This window comes from Filicampus tigris, chromosome 5 (genome assembly GCF_054856515.1).
Source record: "Filicampus tigris isolate MCC_2025a chromosome 5, RoL_Ftig_1.0, whole genome shotgun sequence".
NCBI lineage: Eukaryota > Metazoa > Chordata > Actinopteri > Syngnathiformes > Syngnathidae > Filicampus > Filicampus tigris.
Genome location: NC_141221.1, coordinates 15,243,162 through 15,265,575, shown reverse-complemented (window position 1 = coordinate 15,265,575; position 22,414 = coordinate 15,243,162). Strand labels below are relative to the sequence as shown.

Here is a 22,414-nt window from a genome sequence, read left to right as displayed (position 1 = left end):
TTTTACCGCGGTGCATGGTGGGTATTGTAGTTTTCCTACTTAACAGCTGTTGTTTGTCTGGTGCGGGCAATCCCTGCCACGAGAAACGGCTATAATATTTTTATTACTGTACTAAAGCTTTTAACGATGCACGTGCATTCACGAGTGTTTACACTTGGAGTTGCCTCCTTATCTGAGGTAAATAATTGAACCTTTTTGACAACCTTTGAAACTTTGTTTATAATGGAGAAAAATATACTGTGTTATGTTTTATAAGTTTTGCTTTGTTTACCCAGTTTTTGTTTTGTTTTTAATAATGCACGTGTTATTATGCAGTAAACAATGTATTTTGATGATGTTTTGTAAGGGTGATCGTCCAGTGATACATGACACCCAGCAGGTGTGGCCTGCTAGCAGACTAAAGAGCTGCTCCAGCCCCCATACACGCATACACGTACACATTTGTTGTGTGTTTTTGCATGAATCACAGTGCTCTAAAAGGATGTTCTTTTCCAGGATGAGGGACCATGGAGGACTAGACAAGACCCTAGTGAAGGAGCTGAAGTCCTGCTGTGGACAGGAGGGCAACTTCCTTCCCAGCAAGTCTGGTTTGAAGATGATGGAGTCCTCTGAGGTAACCCACAAACCCACTTCTTGCTCTTTCTGGAGTTTGGCCTCTTTAGAAATGCAAATATAACCTCCAATATTCAGAGCGCCGTGTCGGCCAAATGCAGAGACACCCGGGTGGAGGAACTATGGGGTCTGACCAGCTTCTTCGGCTACAGCACGCAAACGTTTGTCCGAGCTGTCAATCTGTTCGATCGATTTCTCACACTTACAAAGGTAAGATAGTCAACAACCTCACAGGAAACAAAGGGGACACCAGTTTGTCCATTGCAAACCCTTCATGACAATGTTTAAGTCACGTTTTTAGCATTTGCTAATGTCATACAAGTGTAAAAAGAAGGTAACCCAGGCTAATTTTTAATTTGTTATAAATCTGCAGTATTGGAAACATAATATCATAATAATGTCGATCTGTAGCCATTGTTAAGCCATTGTCTATTTTACAGCAACATGTTAAGATAATGTAACATTTTGAGCTGTCTTACAAATGTCAGAAGAAGTTAAGCACAGTTAATATTTCTACAGGAACCATTGATAACATAATTTATCGGTCCCTGGGTCAAACTGTGGCCCTCCAAAACCTCTGTAAATTGCACAGATGATTTTCCAAGTCTCTTTTACAATTTTGAATGGAAATAAAAGATTTTAAAAAATGAAGACAAAATGGGCAAAAGGTCAAAAGAAGGTTACAACTCATAATATTTAAATGGAAAGTAATGGAAACAAATAATCTATGCCCTCATAAAGTCTTTATTAACTGTACAGGATCATGTAATTCTTAGCTGTCATCCAACTGTATAAGGAGGTTAACCACTGCTGTTAGCATCTCTTTACAGTGGAGGGACAACATTGAATAAAATGCTTTAAAAAAGATATTGATTAAAAATCCAATTAAACCATTTGAATTGAATAATAAAGACAAAGTACAGTATGTGTGACATGTATAAAACACTGAGGGTCAAAATGTAATAGACTTGTTTAGTTAAAAAAAATACAAATCAAATTTTAAAAATGTAATTTAAATCATATTGATGTGTATGCATGATGTAGAATTAATTGATGGTCAATATACAATCATGACATTTTAAACTGTAAACAACATTTAAAAAATATAAAAAATCTTAAATACTAATAATAGTACTGAAAATTACACTGTATTGAAAAAAAAAAAGAGTTTTGCAAAGTGTGTGAGACATGCAGACAACCAATTTTAAAAATAAATGTTAATTCAATGATAGAGACTTTAGTGCAGTATGTGTGACATGTGAGTTGTGGGTCCAAATATGAGGCAGAGCTCCGTCCACCAACAACAACAGTTCTTCTCCTGGCTGGTGGGGTCTTCCAGGAAGTAGGTTACGTGAAAAATCCAAGGAAGTTAACACGGACATGCAAGAAAGTCTGAGTTATCCGGTGCAGAGAGGTGGGTAAGAGAAATTTTGAGTCAGTCACCATGGTAACAGACTCTATAAACCGAACCTGTTAGCAAGCCGTTTTTTTTATGCTAAACCTGACTCTCTCCCTGAAACTCCCCCCTTGATCTCAACCAGTATTGAGGCACAACTAGGGCCGCAACTACTAATTATTTGAATAATCGATGAATCTTTCAATTTTTGGATTGATCCATGAATCGGATAAAACAAACATTTTTGGATTTCTATCCTTTGATTCACAAACATGACATTCTTTCAAATGAACGGTATAGAAAATGTACCATCATAAACCGATTGTGATTCAGTTACCGGTTTGGTTCGTAATCAGAAAATAGGCAAAAATGTTGATCTTTGTTTTTCAAAGCATTAAAGTGAAACATAGCGATACCAGATATTGGGTCATTACCGGCCTTGTTTTAAGTTATCGGGTACAAAAAATCTTTCAATTTTTCTCCCTGTCGTAAAGTTAAAATACTAAATACAAATACTAAAGGACAAAGTATTGTAAAACAGTCAAATGTTCTGTAATTCAAATATCTTTATTGCTGTAAGTATTAAGGGAACAAAAGAGTTGTATTATTTAAAATATATAGTTTTAATTAATTTATTAATCGGCCAATAAATCAGTAATCTGAATATTATTCTGCCACTCATGTCTAAAGGCACCACTCTATTTCAGTTTTCACGATGACCTACTTCCTGGAATACCGCATTGCTTAGCGTGATCCCGAGACTGACTTGTCGCCTTTGTGGGGATTGTGACAGGCTCAGCCCAAACACGTGCCGTGCGTGTCCGTGTGCTGCCTCCACTTGGCGGCCGGCGCGACGGAGGAGGCCAAAGACGTGGCGCCTGGCCGGGAGCTCATCCGCATCAGCCACAGCAAGTTCACCACGTCGAACCTGCGACACATGGAGAGCGTCGTGGCACAGAAGCTGGGCCCCGAGACCCCCGCGGTGACGGCCTTCACCTTTCTGCATCTCTACTACTCAGCTTTGAGTGTTGCGTGCCACGATGAGGGGTACGCGCTTTGTCAACTACTCATCGGGTGGACAGTGAACAACTATTTATTGGGGATACATTCTAGACCCAGCCAGAATATAGAAAGACAATATGAAAATATGTGTTCAAATGCATTTTTTTAAATTTATGGTTCTAGGTTGAAATATATTTTAGTTTGACATGCTTCTGGTGTGTTGCCAGGTTAAAAAAATCTGTGCATTGAAATGTTTCCGTTGATTGGGGGTGGTGACAGATGCTTGGACCACTTATCGACTGTCAGACTTTTGAAAAAGGCTAATGCTAATATTCATCAAAAAGCCAAAATCGCGGCCGATAAAGGGTCTAGCCTTAATTAGCACACATCTTACATTGATTTTAAATATTCAAACAGCTAACCCGGAGCAATAATACATTCAAACGGAGCCAAAAAAGAAAAGAGAATTAAACAGGTGTATTTAAACACGAACATGTTCAACTAAATTTCTTGTACAGTATATCATTTCGTCTAACAAAAGTGTGCTAACTAAAAGTTAACATACAAAGCAAACCACCATTAACGGAAATTATCAGTGGTGTTTCTGTAATTCTGTAATTTTTTTTATTTTTATTATTATTAAACAACTGCTACTTGAACACACACGCAGCAGCAACACAAACACAGCATTCAACTCACAGGCATACTTCCTCTCCTTTGTGGAGACGAGTGGAGTTTAGTTGGGGGCATTCTCTGCCTCTTCTTACATTCATCCATCCATTACCCATACCGCTTATCCTCACAAGGGTCGCGGGGTGTGCTGGAGCCTATCACAGTTGTCTTCGGGCAGTAGGCGGGGGACACCCTGAATTGGTTGCCAGCCAATCACAGGGCACACAGATACAAACAAACATCCGCACTCACAATCACACCTCGGGGCAATTTAGAGTGTCCAATTAACCTACCAAGCATATTTTTGGAATGTGGGAGGAAACCGGAGTACCCGGAGAAAACCCACGCAGGCACGGGGAGAACATGCAAACTCCACACAGGGAGGCCGGAGCCGGGATCAAACCCACGACCTCTGAACTGTGAGGCGGACGTGCTAACCAGGCCGCCTCTCTCTTCTTACATTACATTTTAATTCATTTTCTTTTGTTTTTTTACAGGACAGACATCCCAAGCGTCATGAAAATGGAAGCTCAGCTGAAAGCCTGTCTGTGTCGACTCGTTTTCTCCAAAGCAAAAGTATGTCTTTTCGCTCTCAGTTTACCTTTACGAGAGCGGCGCTGACCCAAGTTTCTTCTCCGCAGCCGTCCGTGCTGGCCCTCGCCCTCGTCGCCCACGAGTTTGAAAGCCTGCCGTCCGCCGCCGCGTCCAAGATGCTGCAACAGCTGCAAAGACTCATAAAGGTACGCCACAGCATCATTATTTTGTCCAATATTTTTGTTGAAACCTGTTATGTCAGGTTTTTGAAAAATTCTTGTGACACGTTACATTTTTCTCTGAAAGTTGTATCTTTTTTTTTTTTTTTTTTACACATACAGAGGAGGCCTGCAAACTCGCAGTTCGGGGGGGAAGAAACTTTCCAAATACGTCTGTTTATTTTACTCATTTACTAGCTTGTACATTTAATATTAGCGTTTCGCGACAGAGACAACTTGACATGCGTTAGGAGTCCGTCATAGATGGATGTAACGGAGAGAATGTGGTCACTTTTCAAAATAAAATGTTTTTCAGCCTCGGATAATAAATAAGCCGGAAGTACTGGACCTTTTTTTTTCTTTCTTCCATCTGTGCGGATCTGTGTCCAAAGTGGCCTGCGGTCCGGTACTGGTCCGCAGCCCGGTGGTTGGGGACCCCTGATTTACTGTACAGTACATTGTCATTTCCACAGGTGGGCGACGTCGATCTGCGGCAGTGGCGACACCTGGTGGCCAAACGCATGACGGAGTACCGCTCGGTTCGGTGCCACAAGCCCAACGGCAGGAAGCTGGTGTGGGTGTTGTCCAGCAGGACGGCGCAGAGCCTGCACGCCGCCCACTGCAGAGCCCCCCGTCTGCCCACCATAGACGAGGACGCCTGTGACCACAGACTAAGGTCAACATGACACTGTCTCTAGGTCCTTCTTTTGAGCATTGTTGACTGTTGCTCAAAAATCTCACCTACTCACCTTTTTGTCGCAGTGAGGAGGACACGAGTAGCGGCGAAGACAGTCCGTGCGGCTCTCTGGGCAGCGTTGGTGAAGGGTCCTTCTTCCCCAACTCCTATTTGTGATTCCGAAGAAGTCACCTCGTTTTTTTCAACGCAAACTTTGATTTGCTCCCCGTTTAGCGGCCTTTGTGTCCGTGCTGGACACATTCGGGAAAGACAAAAAGACTTGCTGTTGTTAGCTAACATGCTAAGCAGTATTATGCAAGTAATATGTGCATTCTGCGTTTTAATGTGACATTTTAATGTGAAAATTCCAGATTGAATATGCTGCTGTGTTATGAAACCTTTTATTATTTTTGTACTGTTTACTAAGATAATTTTACTGAAAAAAATAAACATAACACCTGAAAAAGTTTTTTAAAATTTTTTTTTTATGTATGACAAAGCTAATGTGTATATGAGATTGGTCTAAAAATTATTGATGTTACTTTTAAAACATAGATTTCATTACTTTAAAATGTATTTAATATTATTGTCAGCCACTGTACATTATGCGGTTTGAACATTAACACTGTAATTAAGTATAGGAAAATGAAAAACTGTACTTAAAATAATGATGCAACAAATATGTAAAAGTTTAGTAAAAATTCTACCTAACGAAAAGTTGGAAAACAGTTCTAGAATATATAATACTGTGTTGTACTTCAAAGTTAAATACAACTGAAGTGTACAAATGTACTACTGTATACCGGACGAAAAATAATAAAGCACTGTAACATTTCACTGTAGTACACTAACAGTCAGTTTGAAAATCAAATTGTTTTCCCCTACGTACCACTAGAGGGAGACCCTCGCGTGCCACACTTCGAGAACAGTTGAAACAATAGTGTGGCGAGTAAATGTCGGGTATATGGGGTTTTTTTTACTCTTATTTGAGTTAATATGCGGAAAGAGGCCACAACATGAGGTTTTACTACAGTAAATTCACAAATAGATATTTTTTAATTGTAACTGCATTTTCATTTATTTTAATATACATTTTAATTTTAATAGCTAGTACAAAATTATTTTACATCATGATTAGTGTGATCTTAATATTCAATGGCTTAATAAAATGTATATATTACCGTACAATTGATTTCTTCTTAACATTATTATTCAAGATTAGGAGCATTTGTGGGTTAAATATTTGGAGGCCCTTTTTCATCTTTGTTGGTTTTTACTGTCGTGGGCAGTAAATTCTCCCTATAAATCTTAATCAATGTGCATAAGCCACCCACTTCCATTATGTTATTGGACTAGCTTTCCTGCGCGTGCTTGTGTATGTGCGCGCGCGCACTCTGGCTCCATCTCCTTGATGAAGCCTGCAGGGGGAGGAAGGAGAAAGGAGGAAGGAGGAGGTAGGCAGTAATAGGGGGGTGGGGGGTGAAAACCATCCGAGCTCCATCCCCGCCACCATCATCCTCACCATGCATCCGAAAAAAGACACCCGCGGCCAGCGATGAATCGCCGCGGATGAGCGCCAGGCCAGCAGCTGTAGAAGACGCGGAAGCAGCATCAACGCCGGCGATGCGGTCGCTCGGCTGTACGACGACGACGACCGCCGAGTGAGCGAGGCCGCTCCCCTCGCCAAGATGGTCCGCGTGGCCCGCGCCCTGGGTCTGATCATCCTGTGCGTGGCGGTGCTCATCCTGTCGCTCATCAGCTACGTGTCCCTGCGGAAGGACAGCCTCTTCGGGACGCCCGTCGGGGGCCCCAGGATCATGTTCCACGCGGGCTTCCGGTGAGTGATGAGCGGGGCCGTGCGTGGGGAAAGGTGAGGCCAGGTGGGAGGGGGTGGCTATGCATCGTGGTCGCCTTATATGCCTGCTTTCAATCAAACGGGGTTCAGGTGGCACTGCGCATATGTAACGTTACTACTTAGTCAGGTGACTTATGTATTTCTTAGTACGTGTTTCAAACTGTTTCAAAATGGTTACTTTCCATAGACAGATTGTTTGGTTGACATATGATGTGACTTTCTTTGAAACCTGAGTTTTTGCTTTAGATCGGTAGATATCTTGGTGGGTAGATGAATAGATAGTATATGATGTGGTATGCTTTGGATCATGCCTAGTTACTTTCCATATATTGATAGATAGGCTGACGGAGGGCACATGATGTGGTATGCTTTGGATCATGACTAGTTACTTTCCATATATTGATAGATAGGCTGACGGAGGGCACATGATGTGGTATGCTTTGGCTCATGAGTTGGATGGATGATAGACAACACGTGACGTGGTATGATTTTAATCAAGTTGTTATAGATAATCGATGGATGGATGCTACTTTCTGTAGATAGATAGATAGATAGATGGATAGATAGATAGATAGATAGATAGATAGATAGGTAGAAAGCACATAATGTTGTATGGACTGATGGTTGGATGAGTAAATATTGCATGGTGCCTGATGTCGTATGCTTTGCATCACAAGCAGTTGGATGGAAAGTTAGATGTAACCTATATGGAGACTTTGGTTCATGAGTGCTTGCTTTCCATAACTCCATCAAGTGACAGAGAGAGAAGACACATGATGTTGTATGCTTTGGATCACAAGCTGTTACTATCCATAGATGGCTAGATAGATGTTACATTTTGAAATATAATAAATATAACACAAAGGGCTTATGATTTGGCATACTTTGAATGAAAATATTACTCTGGAGAGCTCTGGATGTGTTTTTGGATGCAGCGCTTGCACTGGATCTCATTAGACTGTTTCAAAAATACTACAAACAGATGGATTAGTCTTCGAGATGGCAGACGAGGACAGAACCGACTCAATTACACAGTAACTGTTAGGAGCACAATGCCAATTACGTGTCCTTGTCAGATCGCAGTTCGCTATGAATTTCCTGGACCCTTCCTTTATCCCGCTGACTAACGCCCTGAACGAGGAGCTACAGGGGAAGCCGTCCAAGTGGAAATTCAACAAGACTGCTTTTTTCCAGCAGAGGTAAGATTGATGCGGCCTTGTTCACTGAGGCCAAAGGAAATGAGAAAGATGTGAGAGAATTCCCAGACTGGAAGAATCAAGGGGACATTCCAGCTTTAGACCTCTCTGGGAGAGATGCCCCTTGAAGTGATATTTGCTTTCATGTGGGATAATCACATACATACTAAAGTATCAGAAAAGTAAGGCCAATTGCTTTGCTTTGGCTGCAAAGTGAAAACATTAGAGTTTGATGACAAAACAGAAACATGAGTCATTTTGATGTATTTACATTTGTACAGAAATAGAGGTGCCTTAGAGGGGAAGTCAACCCAAACATATTTTCTTCAGGAATATGTTCTATGCAGGGCAGGCCCACTGGTTGAAACACGGCATTCTGATTAATATTGCATGTGTGGAATATGAGTAAAGCATCAAAGTCTACCCGTTTTTAGCCATCTGAGGGGGCGGCCATTTTGCCACTTCTGTCGACTGAAAATGACATCACAGATCCTCAGGGCTCAGATAACGACCAATCAGGGCTCAGCTTCAGAAAACAGGTGAGCTGTGATTGGTTGTTACCTGAGCCCTGAGCAGTTGAGATGTCATTTTCAGTCGTCAGAAGTGACAAAATGGCCGTCCCCTGAGATGGCTAAAAACAGATGAATAAACTCTTATTCCACAAACGCAATGTTAATCAGAGTGCCTTGTTTCAACTAGTGTGCCTGCCTGCATCGAACATATTCTAAATAAGAATATGTTTAGGTTGACTTCCCCTTTAAGATACAAGTTTAATTCATTTCGTCACCATGCTTGTTGTACCTCAAATCATCTTTCCCCATTGAAATGAATGGACGTATCCTTAATCCGTTGTAGCCTCCTCCCAAAAAGCAAAAATATTTTTAAATCAAAAATAGCACTATATAATATTGTTCCTTGTAATGACATACACTAATGGCATATTGAAATAGAAGGTAAATACAGTTATATTCCACTTTTTGTTTCACTTCACTTCAAAATACATTGTGCTGCTCCTTCAGATGTGCACGCATTGGCCACCTGGGGGCAGTATAATACAGACAGACACACATGAAGAGTTTCACAACTGACTCAGAAAGCTGCAGCAATACTACTCATTCTTCGCCGATGATAAAGAATATATGCCTTTGAGTCTGCATGTGTTGCTGGTTGCTTACTTCCCTGTTTCACCAGTGCATTTTTCATCACCCGCAGACAGCCCTCTAATTTTCCTGTGGTTTAGTTTTCCATCTTTCACCATTTTGTGTTTTCTATTCGTACACAACTCTGTGGCTTTCATTTTGTTACTCTGCTCATCTTCTCTGAGCTTTGCAATTTGCATTTTCCACCCACCCAAATAAAGGACTTGACCTCACTGTTGATACATTTGGAGGTGAAGTGTAAATAGATGAAAGGCTCCCCTGGGGAGGACCAATAAACTCGAGTGTCTGTACTCTTGTGTCAGGAAGGACATCTTCAACTTCATCGACATTCCGCACAACTTCTCTCTGACCAAAAGCAGCGTCCGTGTGGGCCAGCTGATGCACTTTGACTACTCCAGCCACAAGTACGTGTTCTCCATCAGCAACAACTTCAAGTCCCTGCTACCCGATGCGTCGCCCATCCTGGACAAGCACTACGGCATATGCGCCGTGGTGGGCAACAGCGGCATCCTGACGGGCAGCCACTGCGGCTCCGAGATCGACCGCGCCGACTTCGTCTTTCGCTGCAACTTCGCCCCGACCGAAGTCTACGCCAAAGATGTGGGTCGCAAGACCAACCTGACCACCTTCAACCCCAGCATCCTGGAGCGGTACTACAACAACCTGCTGACCATCCAGGACCGTAACAACTTCTTCCTGCACCTGAAGAAGCTGGAGGGGGCCATCCTGTGGATCCCAGCCTTCTTCCTGCATACGTCGGCTACAGTCACCCGCACGCTGGTGGACTTCTTTGTGGAGCACAAAGGCCAGCTCAAGGTCGAGCTGGCCTGGCCAGGAAACATCATGCACGACGTCAACAAGTAAGGCAGCAAGATTCTTAACTACTTTGTATGAATATACTGAAAAATTGTGTCAGAATTACACACAACCCACCAAATCAAGGGAAAAAAAACGCACAAAGGTCAATTCTATGAAAATAGTGTTATAGGCAGGATTTGACCCTGCATGGGGAGAACTCAATGGATTTTCAGACCATCCGCTAGGCGGAACCGCTCGGCCCAGCGGATCAGGTGATTGGCTTACAATCCATTGGGTTCTCCCAGTGTAGGTTCAAATCCTACCAGCAATGAGTTTGTGTTTTGGAATTTTGCAGAACGCCTTCTTCAGTCATTATATTACATTATATTATATTATATTATATTTAGCCATCTCAGGGGATGTCACCATTTTGTCACTTCTGTCGACTGAAAATGACATCACAGTTGCTCAGGGCTCAGATAACGACCAATCATAGCTCAGCTTCAGAAAACAGATGAGCCGTGATTGGTCGTTACCCGAGCCCTGAGCAACTGTGATGTCATGACAAAATGGCTTCAAAAAACAGGTGAGCCGTGATTGGTCGTTACCTGACCCCCGAGCAACTGTGATGTCATGACAAAATGGCCGCCCCCTGAGATGGCTAAAAACGTGTGGATTTTGCTGCTTAACTCACATTTGATATTAATCACATTGCCTTGTTTCAACAAGTGGGCCTGCATAAAACATATTCTTGACAATAAATGTTTGGGTTGATTTCCAGTTTAAGGTGATGGACTACAAATCTTTTGGGGTCTCCCTGGGCTGCCAACAACAGAAAGCTTTTACGGAACTACTTCAGTGCTCGCACTAATGCTAATGAAAGCATCTCGAAAATATTTCAGAGATTTTTGGGGCCACAGAAACTAGCGGCCATGTCTCCAGATGCTAATATTGGTCTTAGCAAAGTGTGAACTAAAGAAGCCCAAATCATCCTTGAAGTTCATCCATTGTTGGCAGGAGAACCCACGCAGGGAAACCCCAATGGATTTCTATTTCACCTTAACCACTCAGCCACACCAACCCATGAAACTTTTAGCAGATGCTAACAATAGCATATACACTTAAATAGCTAAATCCCAAGAAAAGCTATCCTTTGCTCACAAGGTTCAAACCTACATGGGGAAATCTCAAAGGATTTGTTGTGTCTATTAGCTTAAGCACTCATCCACAACAACCTGTGATATTGTTTCTAAATGCTACCAATACTATAAATTCTAGCATTAACAAATGCTTTCTGCAAAATTCCAAATCACGTACTTGTTGCTGGTAGGATTTGAACCTACGCAGGGAGACACCATTGATGAGTGAACTATAGTGTAATCCACTATTTAAAAATCCCTATATCGTGATTAGTGAGCAATGTAATGAATGAAGGAAAATATCGCCTCATGCATTAGTAAAGCTCTTTTGTTTGTCCCTCGGACAGATACTGGAAGACAAAGAACCTTTCCCCCAAGCGCCTGAGTACCGGCATTCTCATGTACACGCTTGCGTCGGCCATGTGCGACGAGATCCACCTGTACGGCTTCTGGCCCTTCGGCTGGGACCCCAACACGGGCAAGGACCTGCCCTACCACTACTACGACAAGAAGGGCACCAAGTTCACCACCAAATGGCAGGAGACCCACCAGCTACCCAGCGAGTTCAAGCTGCTCTATCGGCTGCACCGCGACGGCGTCACCAAGCTCAGCCTGACGCATTGCACGTAAACGGGGGCCACCATAGCAAGGGGTTTGCGCACGACGCCGCGCCAGGATTCCGCATGCCGAGCTCTCATTCCACATGTCCGCCTTGCTCGGTTTTGGTATTGTTGTGTTCAGTATTCCGGTCAGTCGCCTCCATGACGCTCCTTCAGCATGCCCGCTGGCAGTGGCAAACACAGTGGAACCTCCCCAAACACAAAACAAAGTCCAACCCTCAAATTCAGCTCCACCATAAGAAACAATAGAAATAGTATGACACTCCTTAGCTTTCACAAAAAAAAATGGATTTGCCACAAAGGAAATGAACAGAACTAGACTCTGCCCACCTGACACGTCATCCACCTATTAAACTCGGCCAAAACTTACTCCAAAGTTATCCACCCAGTCGACTCTGACTACCTGTCTAGTCATCCACTCACAAGACTCTACTCAACTGTGTCAAGACATCCACACATTCCTCTAGTCACCCGTCTAAGGTAATCCACCCACCAGATTCTGTCCTCCTGTCTCAGTCATCCAACCACAAGACTCTTTCCACCAGTCTAAACTCATCCAACCACTTGTCTATAGTCATTTGCCCATGGTAAATTCTGACCACCTGTCTAATGTCATCCGCTCACCTGTCTAAAGATAACTGTCCTGTTCAAAGTCATCTGCCCTCTGGATTTCACCCACCCAAACTAATGGCATGCATTTAAAATAGATGAACAAACTTTGGAGGTTCCACTGGAGTCCAAGTTGTGTTTTTAAAAGCCTGGCTTTTAGTCAAAAACTGAATCACTGCCTAATCTCAGGGAAGGAGTTAGATCAGTGTTTTGAAATCCCATCGAACACGTCCGCACAGGCGCGGAACGCTCTTTGGCCACAAGATGAGTTGTCAGACAATCTGCGCTACTCTTGTTTACAACACTTCTACAACAAGTGTCCCAATTCTAAACTTTTTGGATGAATAAATTACATTCCAAATGATAAGCCATAAATTGACAAAGAGAGAGATCATATATAAATACAGTCCGTATATATATTTACAAATGAGATGTTGTTATTGTAGTACTGAATATTGTCAAGTTTAGTGTCACTTTCTAAAATATAAGACACCTTTAGCCATGCTCGGTAATGTAAGGAATGATGTCATGGCATGGCCAAATTTCATAGCGCAGGAAAAATGAAACATTTTTCCAGTAAACAGTCATAATACTGCGAGAATAAAGTCATGGAATAAAGTGGCTAAAATGAGATTTCGGTGAAATATTACGTGGAAAAAAAGGTAATTTAGTACATATAAAATTGTGATTTTAATTAAGTAGTCGTGTTTTTTAATGTGTTTTTTTCCCTCCTTCATACTACTTTTTCCTGGTAAAATTCCATTATTGTTGTGATGTCATGATTTTATTATTGTTACTTTATGACTCTTCAAAAAAATCTGACTTTATCCTTGTAACATTCCTCAAAAAATATTCTGAGACTACTATTATTTTCTCTATGATAATTTTTTATCTCGGACTACAACTGTTTCCCTGTACAATTACAACTTTTGTTTGAACAAAACTACACAGCTTTATTTGTAGGTTATAAAGATATAATGGTGAAACAACTCATAAAATTCCACCTTATTTGTTGTAACATTATAACTCATTTATTGAAAAAATATCTTCATTCTCATAAAATAATTTCTCTCTACAGAAATTGGACTATTTTCAAAACGATGGCGTTTTTTGTCAAAAAGTACGACTTTATTTTCGTAAAATTTGGACTATTTTCAAAACGATGGCTTTTTTTTGTCAAAAAGTACGATTTATTTTCGTAAAATTTGGACTATTTTCAAAACGATGGCTTTTTTTTGTCAAAAAGTACGATTTATTTTCGTAAAGGTTGGACTATTTTCATGCAGAAGCATTGTACAACTTTTTCTCAACATTTGTTTCGCGTCTAAATTCAGATTTGGTGACTTTCTGGATTTGATGCACTTACAGTACGTTAGCTTGCATGGCTAAAATCCTACGAAAATACAACATTTTGAACACACATTTGTAATTTAACAACCATTTTGAATTTCACTTTCACTACAGCACCCGTCAAGTACACTATAGGGTACACATAAAACATAGACACCGTTATGAGAGATTTTATTGCCTCGTGTCATGAAGCAGACAACTTGCTGCATCTTATGAGAGCATGCTCCACTCAGAACTCACATTGCATGCGAGAGGCACTAACAATCTTTTAGAATCCTTTTCAAGAACCTTCTTTTAATGGGGGTACCTTGCTTTGTATTGTTGACTGCGATTTTCCTGAAGACTATCACCAGTGACTTTGTATAGTAAACAAGCTACTCCTATGGAAACACAATTTGAGCATGTATTCCATATCCTTGATAACCAGCTTTACATGCTTAAAACTGCTGGGTCAAAATGAACTCAAATTGGGTGAAAAAGCGAACCCTGCTCTGGGTCCAAAAGGGACCATGCGAGTTTTGCGTTATTTGTCCTCAGTGCACTGGGTTGAGGATTTAACCAAGCATGGTTAAAAATAATATACTTTTTCAAATAGCACTGAACTTTTCCTGTCAGGGGTCACCCCAACATTTTTTTTTGTGTGTAGGTCCAGGTACTAGTACTCTTTGTCCAAAACAGCGAGAGAATTCAGAGCACTAGTAGAACAACTAGGGTGCACTAGTCTTGAAAAACATAAATTGAGTCACCCATATCCCAAAGCACCAATGGATATGAAAGGTGTTGTGGGTCGAAGATGCAGGACATGATGCAACAACATCTTACCAGTTTCTCAAAAAAAACTAATAATTGGTGTCAGAGAGACTGCTTGGTAGTCACTAAGGCAGCCGATGTTGGACTTTGATGCATTTAGGAGTTAGTTTTGAAGGTCATTTTTTTGAGGAGTCACTCCATCTGGTCCGGCAGCTTTTCCTCAGGTTCAGCAAGATCAGTGTGTGCTTTACCTTCACCCGGTGAGACTGGAGCTGTTGCAGTCCAGTCAGTACCTAACCCAAACAAGTACCTAACTTTGTTAGTTCGACCTCAAAGTGTGTGAAGAAGTGCTTCTACCAGTATTCTGTAATAGTAGGACAAAAGTGGCACTAGTATTAGGGGAAAAAAACTACTAGTAAGACAGTCATTCGACCATTGCGCTTTGGTCATTCTACTAGTGTGATGAATTGTCTTACTAGTACAAACAAAGAGCATCCTAGTACTTGGACATTATGCCGAAGTTCAAAGATGTTGAGTAAGGGGCATATTTTGAGTTTGACACCCCTGCTGTAGATGATCTGCGCAGGCCACTGGCAAAGATCCGGATACCATCCGGATCCACTAGTGTGACATGTTGTATAAATGGATCTCTATGGAATTCACGTTCCATGAAAAGTTCACAATCCGGACATTAGGGCCATCCTCAGACTTCTCTTGCACAAATTTCCAGGATATGTCTTCAAATTTCTGTGGGTGTGTCAGAAGACTTGATCGCCACACTTTGAAAGTTTGCAAGAAAGGCAAATAAGAAATCAACTGAAGTGCGAACGGAAGAATAAGCGCCAAAATGCTCAAACTGCTTTCCATACACTCCTGCTGCTTTGAATGGGACCAAACCTCACATAGATCTGCTTTTGTTTTTAATTAGTTCTTCAGAAATGGGACCACCTAAGCAAGTCATCAGTGGTCTTAAAAAAGCTGGAAGGCACATGAACGCATGCCTCATGACTGTGCGACATGTGACCGGATGTTGCGAGCATGCCTCAGATTGATTTTTTGTTTTTGTTGTTGTTACTTGGAATCCTTCCCAAACAAAGATGTTTTTGGTCTTTTCAGAGGAGAGATTTATTTTATTACTCCACGTAATTGATGTCACGGGTATGATCCGCTAACTGAGTCTGAACGTTTTGACTGTCATCATAATGTAGGAATGTACGCCAAAAAGAATGTGTTTGAGGGAAATAATCTTGGATTATCTCGTAAATGCCAAACTAAAATGTGATTTAAAAAAAAAAAAAAACACGAGTTACCTCCAACATGCCTGAAAGTGCAAGGTTTGCTTTTGCTCTCGTATGCAATTTTATTAAGTTTTGGCATTGAAAACAAATCAAATTTTTTATTCACATATTTTTGTTATGTCAGTCTTCAGTTTTTTCAGCAGTCAGGCAGCAGATTACGATTTAGTTTGCACATTCGCTATTCTATTTTTTCCTGCCGCCTGGTACTCCCTCCAGTTGAGAAAATAAACACTAACCAACTATTATTTGAGGAAATGTTTATTTTAACATTAGTCTGCTTGCATCGGAATAAAGGACAACAAGGACAGAAAAGGCCTCCTCTCAAATAAACACCTTGAAAAATCAACACCCCTGGTCGGTGTTCGAGGAAATGTTCATTTTTGTTGTCAGTCTGCTTGTGTCGAGGCCAAACTGTTTTACTGTAGGTTGTTGGGCCTTGGTGAAGGTGCTCACAAATGAGTGCTACTCTTGACAATTTCCCTCGAAGACATTCTTAGACAATATATGAATGTTTGTTCACAATAACAGAATCTCTGACGATTGTAATCCAGGAATAAGCGTAAATTACTTTTAGTGTGTTATAATCGATTACAAAAAAACGAGATGAAAAGGAAAATAGCAAGACAACTGGCGTGAACATGTTCCATTAGTTCATGATCAATTTGCCGCCTGTCTGTACATATTAAGTAACACAGAAACAACTTGATTGACAGCTTTTTCTTGTACTTTTTGCTCCGTTTGCATGGCTAACACGATTATACAGAGGCTTATGTACATGTGTCATATATGCGTTATGGATCCCACTGGGTTTCTAGGCAGGACACGCCCCCGCTGCAACATGATTGGCTGCTTCAAAGAAGTATGGCGCGCCCTACTTCTATATGTGACTTTGGAGTGGCAGCAGCATTATTATGAATCACACTAACCCTAACCAACTTCATTATTTTTATTTTGTACAAATGTGATAGAGCCAGTTAAGGCAATTGAGAACAGTTTCTCATTTACAATGCACAAATTTGTAATGGTCATCATCTTGTATTATCTGTGTAGCCTTGGGTCTGTTGTTCCTGGATGCAGCAGCCAATCATATTGCAGCAGGGCGTATTCAAACAAGAACTCTACTGGTTTTCATAACAACATGACATATATACAAAGTCATCAATGTCTGTTGGGGTTGTTTTGACCAAACATCTGTATATTTAAATGTCTTATTATATACTCTGTGCCTGCAGATTCATCAATGCCTCCATATGTTCAATAAAAAAAAAAAAAAATTAAAAACTGTGCTTTTTTCTATTAAAGGATTTACCTTTAAAAAAAAATGAACACAAGTGTTGAAAATGTGCTAACTGCATTATCCAAGGTGCGAACTAGTTGCTAATCAGTTAGTGTTAACTAATGCATAACTTTTTTGTCATCCAACAAAAAGGCAGGCCAATGTCAATATTACCAGAGAAAACTAGCATAGAGAAATAGCAGACTAACGTACTTTGGAGAAAAGCAGCAGCTTTAACCATGATGCTAACTAGCTCTAGTATTTACAAAGATAATTGTTCAACAATAGGTGAGAGAAATAATACAAGAATCCAAACAATTAGCAAAGTACAACGCTATTTGTCACATTTTTAGCTTTTTTTTCCCCTCGATGATGCTAACTAGTTAGAGTCCGTTAATGCTTTCACTTTTTTGTCATCTAAAAATAACTCAGGATATTCTCTTCTCTTTATATTAAATTTACAAAAGTATTAGCTTTAGCCACAATGATAACAAGCTCTGGTAGCAAGTAAGAAGCTAACGGCCTGACAATGCTACATGATGTAGAGATTATGCAACAATCCAAACAGGTAGCTAACCAAAAGCAGTTAGTTGTTTTTCTCCCCAAGATGCTAAATAGTTAATGTTGGCTAACAGTTTTTTATTTATGTCATCTAATGTAAATATCACAAGAGAAAACGAACGTAGAAAAACATTTGCCTCAGCCAAGATGCTAACTAGCCCTTGTAGCTATAAAGCTAATAGTCCAATAATACTAGTCACGGACTAGGACGGGGGATAGGCTCCAGCTAACACATCGCCCTAATGAGTAAAAAGGCTCCAGAAAAGAGATGCATGTTGATAAATTCATGTTCAGATTTCTTTTTTTTTAATTATTTAGCTGAAACTGTGTGGTAAAAAATAGACTGTAACATCATTAGGTACACCCGCACCATCCAATGAGCTCCAATACAATAAGCATTATTCCTGACACAACTCTTGTATTTCTCTCATTGGAGAGCAACTGATGTCAGATGTCAGCAGGCGCACCTCCTCCAGAGGGCGACCTGCTGCATCGCCCCTGCCATGCTACCGCCGCCATTGTGCTCGGCCAAAGGCGCACTCTGCTCCATCCGCTTCATCACCATGTCCAGCAGGGTCTCTATCGCTTTGTCCACACCCATGCCCGTCACGGCGCTCGTCTCAAAATATGGGATACTGGGGGAAAAAAAACAATGGAATTTTTATCAATTCAGAATAACGCTAGACAGACATATAAGCTCATCAGAACTGTAAAATGGATATGGACCGAGGCATGCCATGAATAGTGGAAAAAAACAAAAACAAATAACGCCTCCTCCAAAAAGCTTTATAATTTCCAACATTAATAGTTTTAACGTAACACCGATCCCAAAACCCTTTGATTGGATTTCAAACTCATCTCACAACATTACCCATACAAATGAATGTCTTGACAATGCCTATCTATCCATCCATCTATCATCCATCCATCAGCATGCTAAAACAGTTCTCTAGCACATCCCTGTGGTTAGTTTATGTAATATACTTGATAGCCATCTTCAGGTCCTTGTGCTAGCACTCTCTTTGTCCTCACTAGTAAACCAATAGGGCAGTCATTCTACTAGTGCGCCCTTGTTATTTGACAAGTTTGTTGACTTGTCTTACAAGTGGGTACAAAGAGCGTACTAGTTACATGAACCTTCTGCTACAAATCAACAATATCAAAGGAATGCTTTATGGAAAGCTTAAGAATGCTAGTAGGACAAGTGCATGCTACTAGTGAGGCAAAACTGTGCACTAGTTGACAACTACATGCAACTGTTATTTACAGTGACATTATAACATTTTACTAGTTAACATCTAGCGCTTCACTAGTAATTCACAGATGACACCTACCGCAACTACACGTGTGCAGAAATATTATGCAGTAGCGGGAAAACCATTATTAGTAAGACACATACGTCCGGCTAGTGCGCTGAATTGTCTTACTAGTGAGGACAAAGAGCATACTAGTACATATTTACGTACACATATGGAATAAAAGCTTCCCATAGGCTGACGCATACAGTATAGGATTTAAGATATACATTTATATAATCAACGGTGAGTTCAAGACAATGTACGTGACAAATATATTTACAGTACTGACCCGTATCTGTCGGCCAGATCTCGGGCCTGCCTGGCGTTCACATCCCTGATGCTCCGGAGGTCGGCCTTGGTGCCCACCAGGACCACGTCGGGACTGTCGCAGTATGCGTTGGCCTGGAGTTGACCTGAGGAGAGTGGCGTTCATCAGAAACATAAGGCAGCGGCACCATATACGAATGCAGGAAATAGTGGAAAGGTACACAAAATGTGCTGCGTTGCTCTGCAACCCGTTTGGACAGCTTGTCGATTATGAAGAAACAGAGCTGGTTGCTATCAATGCCATTGTTGTGTGACAAAGTCAGTGCCACAAAACCTGTGTTTTGAGCTCCTCCCCAGCCAGTTTGTAGGCAGCTTGTTGGGAAGTGCGGCTTAATGTTTATGTCCATATGGTGTGTGTGTGTGTGTGTGTGTGTACTGTATAAAGCGGCACATACTCATCCAGTTCCTGACATTGAGGAAGCTTTGGTGATTGGTCAGGTCAAACATGAGCAAGAAGCCCATCGCATCTCGGAAGAAGGCTGTTGTGAGGCTGCGAAACCTGAAAACATATTATTTGACATTTATTCAATTTTATTTCATATTTAACTTTGATGGCTTTTATTTATTTATTTCATTTCTTTATTATTTGTTTTTATTTTTAAATTTGTTTAATTCAAACGTTTAATGTTGGCACATATATTTCTTTTATATTTATTAAATATTTAATTTTGAATTTTGTTTTCATTTATAATTAGTTAAATTCAATTAAATATAATATTTCTACTAATAAATTAAATGCAATTCAATGTGGAATTTTGATTGTATTTAATTCACATATTACGGTAAACGTAATTACCGGTAAGTGTTGAATATTGATCCATTGATTTTATATATTTCATTTTATATACTGGATACAAAGCATATAATTTATTTTAGTTTTTGAAATGATCAAATGTAATACAAAATTAATTTGGACATATTTTTAATAGTCTCTTATGTACTCTTTTTAACTTCTCATGTTTGATGTAATTTATGTATTTTTAATTAAACAAATTTAAATATTTCAATTGAATGCATTGTTTTAATTATATTTCTATAATCTAACTGAATTTACAATTTTCAATATTTACCGGTAGTTTCAAATTTGAACATTTTTACTTAATTTCCATATTCTTTTTCAAGAACGGTCCCTCCATATTTGTCTTTATTCATTGCCATTAAATTCTCTTCAATTAAACTCAGCAGGCTGTAATTAGATATTCCTCATCAATTTCATGCATTCTATCTCCTCCCTACAGGCGTTACAATGAGATGAAGTGTGACATTCCAGATTCAACCTCCTCTTAGGTTACGGGTCAATTTGACCCATTTGGAAAATCTTAAATAAACAAAATTGATTAAATTTAGTCTGCTGGCCTCTGTTTTTCACTTTCATTATTTAATTGCATTGCATTGCATTGAGTTGAGTTGAGTTAAAGGTTGTGTTTATTGATGACTAAACATTAGAGCAGGTCAAATTAACCCATGAAAATTGTTGTTAAAAAAAAAAAAAAAAAAACACAACAGTATTATATGTACCTCTCTTGTCCGGCTGTGTCCCACAGTTGAAGATGGACTTTGAAGTTCTTCTCTGTTGCCCCATCAGAATTAGTCCCTGTGTACATCTGATTGAAAAAAAAAAACCCAAAAAACATGAATATATAAAAATAAATGGATTTAAATTAATGACAAGATCTGATGTTAGCTAAAGACTTAATGCAGTGAAAGGCACAAAACAATTTACAAAAACACTTTAAAATACTGAATGTTTGTACATGACACAATGTCTGAGTGTCAAATGAACTTTTATTGAACACATGTGGCAGAGACAGCATCACTCACCAGCCGTTTTTCCCGGAAGTCGATGCCCACCGTGGTGGTGAACTTACGGTTGAACTTGTTGTCGGTGTACCTGTACAGGAAGGTGGTCTTGCCCACTCCTGAGTCGCCGAGTGCCAGCAGCTTGATTAAATAGTCATAATCCCACTCGGCCATGGTGCCGCTCAGGCTGTAAAAAAAAAAAAAAAAATGGGTGGGTGTGGGGGGACGAACTGTTGAAGTGGGTTTAACGCAGCGTCTTAATGCTGCGAACAGAGCAGCACAAGCACATGACTTGGCCTGAGCGTCGCATGAGCAGTCAAGGGGGTCACTGCGTCTCCTGTTTTGGTAGACAGAACCACTTTTATGGACTGCACGTCGGCACTTCTTGGTGTGCCCACAAATATGGCGTGGCCAATCAAATTTGGCTGAGAGGCCCACAAGGCAAAAATAACAAAGCAAAGTGTTGTTGTGTTACAGCCTTTATCAAGAGGATAGCCCGATGATGAAAGATAGCCCTTTCTAAAGCAAAGAATTGGGGCCAATAAGCAGCAGAAGCAGAAAGTTCACACTAATCATGCAAAAGTTAGAATAAAATGTCATGAAAGAAAAGCATATCATACTGGCACATTATTTAAAGTGGAAGTCACCCCAAACTTTTTTTTTTTCAAGAATATGTTCTATGCAAGCCCACGAGTTGAAACAAGGAATTTTGATAAATATTACATTTGTGGAATAACAGTTAATCCGCCCATTTTTAGCCAGCTCGGGGGCGGCCATTTTGTCATTTCTGTCGACTGAAAATGACATCACAGGTGCTCAGGGCTCATGGTAACGACCAATGACAGCTCACATGTTTTCTGAAGCTGAGCCGTGATTGGTCGTGACCTGAGCACTGAGCAGCTGTGATGTAATTTTCAGTCGACAGAAGTGACAAAATGGCTGCCCCCAGAGATGGCTAAAAACGGGTGGATTCCACAAATATTCCACAAACGCAATATTAATCAGAATGCCGTGTTTCAACTAGTGGCCCTGCTGGGAACATATTCGTGAAATAAATATGTTTGGGTTGATTACATCTTAAAGTAAAATAAATCATATAAAACCAATTTATATATTTTTATCGATTTTTTTCAAAAGGTACGTATGTAAAAAAGTTTCTAAAACAAAATAAAAAGCCACATTTTTCTCTGGATCCAAAGTTTTGAAAAAGGTATAATTAAATACAATAAAACATGTATTGGTACCTTGAAATATGGGACACAAAGAT

At 40.3% G+C, this 22,414-nt stretch overlaps 3 protein-coding genes and 1 long non-coding RNA gene across 5 annotated transcripts; 2 read left to right on the top strand and 2 right to left on the bottom strand.

Annotated features, from left to right (window-relative positions):
- The first annotated feature begins 64 nt into the window (after nt 1–64).
- On the top strand, nt 65–5,910 carry LOC147147445 (cyclin-G2-like). 2 transcript variants are annotated; one of them, XM_086030117.1, is made up of 8 exons: nt 65–177; nt 496–613; nt 691–822; nt 2,802–3,055; nt 4,180–4,258; nt 4,324–4,422; nt 4,908–5,110; nt 5,197–5,910. In XM_086030117.1, exons 2-8 carry the CDS (start codon nt 497–499, stop codon nt 5,285–5,287), a joined length of 975 nt encoding a protein of 324 aa, XP_085886243.1. In that variant the 5' UTR covers nt 65–177; nt 496; the 3' UTR covers nt 5,288–5,910. The 2 variants fall into 2 exon arrangements, with proteins under 2 accessions (XP_085886243.1, XP_085886242.1); XM_086030116.1 differs by lacking the exon at nt 65–177 and having other exon boundaries at nt 411–613.
- LOC147147444 (uncharacterized) lies at nt 1,343–7,016 on the bottom strand. The gene is made up of 4 exons (XR_015086736.1): nt 6,633–7,016; nt 5,184–6,528; nt 4,284–5,092; nt 1,343–2,936 (listed from the first exon to the last, which is right to left on the bottom strand). It is a non-coding gene; the product is annotated as an uncharacterized LOC147147444 (long non-coding RNA).
- LOC147147443 (alpha-N-acetylneuraminate alpha-2,8-sialyltransferase ST8SIA3-like) lies at nt 6,553–17,169 on the top strand. The gene is made up of 4 exons (XM_086030114.1): nt 6,553–6,947; nt 8,042–8,164; nt 9,624–10,181; nt 11,606–17,169. The coding sequence occupies exons 1-4, from the start codon at nt 6,799–6,801 to the stop codon at nt 11,886–11,888; spliced, it is 1,113 nt and encodes a 370-aa protein (XP_085886240.1). The 5' UTR covers nt 6,553–6,798; the 3' UTR covers nt 11,889–17,169.
- Nucleotides 16,126–21,321, bottom strand: LOC147147442 (ras-related protein Rab-27B-like). The gene is made up of 5 exons (XM_086030118.1): nt 21,169–21,321; nt 20,866–20,951; nt 19,743–19,846; nt 19,310–19,433; nt 16,126–18,357 (listed from the first exon to the last, which is right to left on the bottom strand). The coding sequence occupies exons 1-5, from the start codon at nt 21,319–21,321 to the stop codon at nt 18,177–18,179; spliced, it is 648 nt and encodes a 215-aa protein (XP_085886244.1). The 3' UTR covers nt 16,126–18,176.
- Between the last annotated feature and the right edge of the window lie 1,093 nt (nt 21,322–22,414).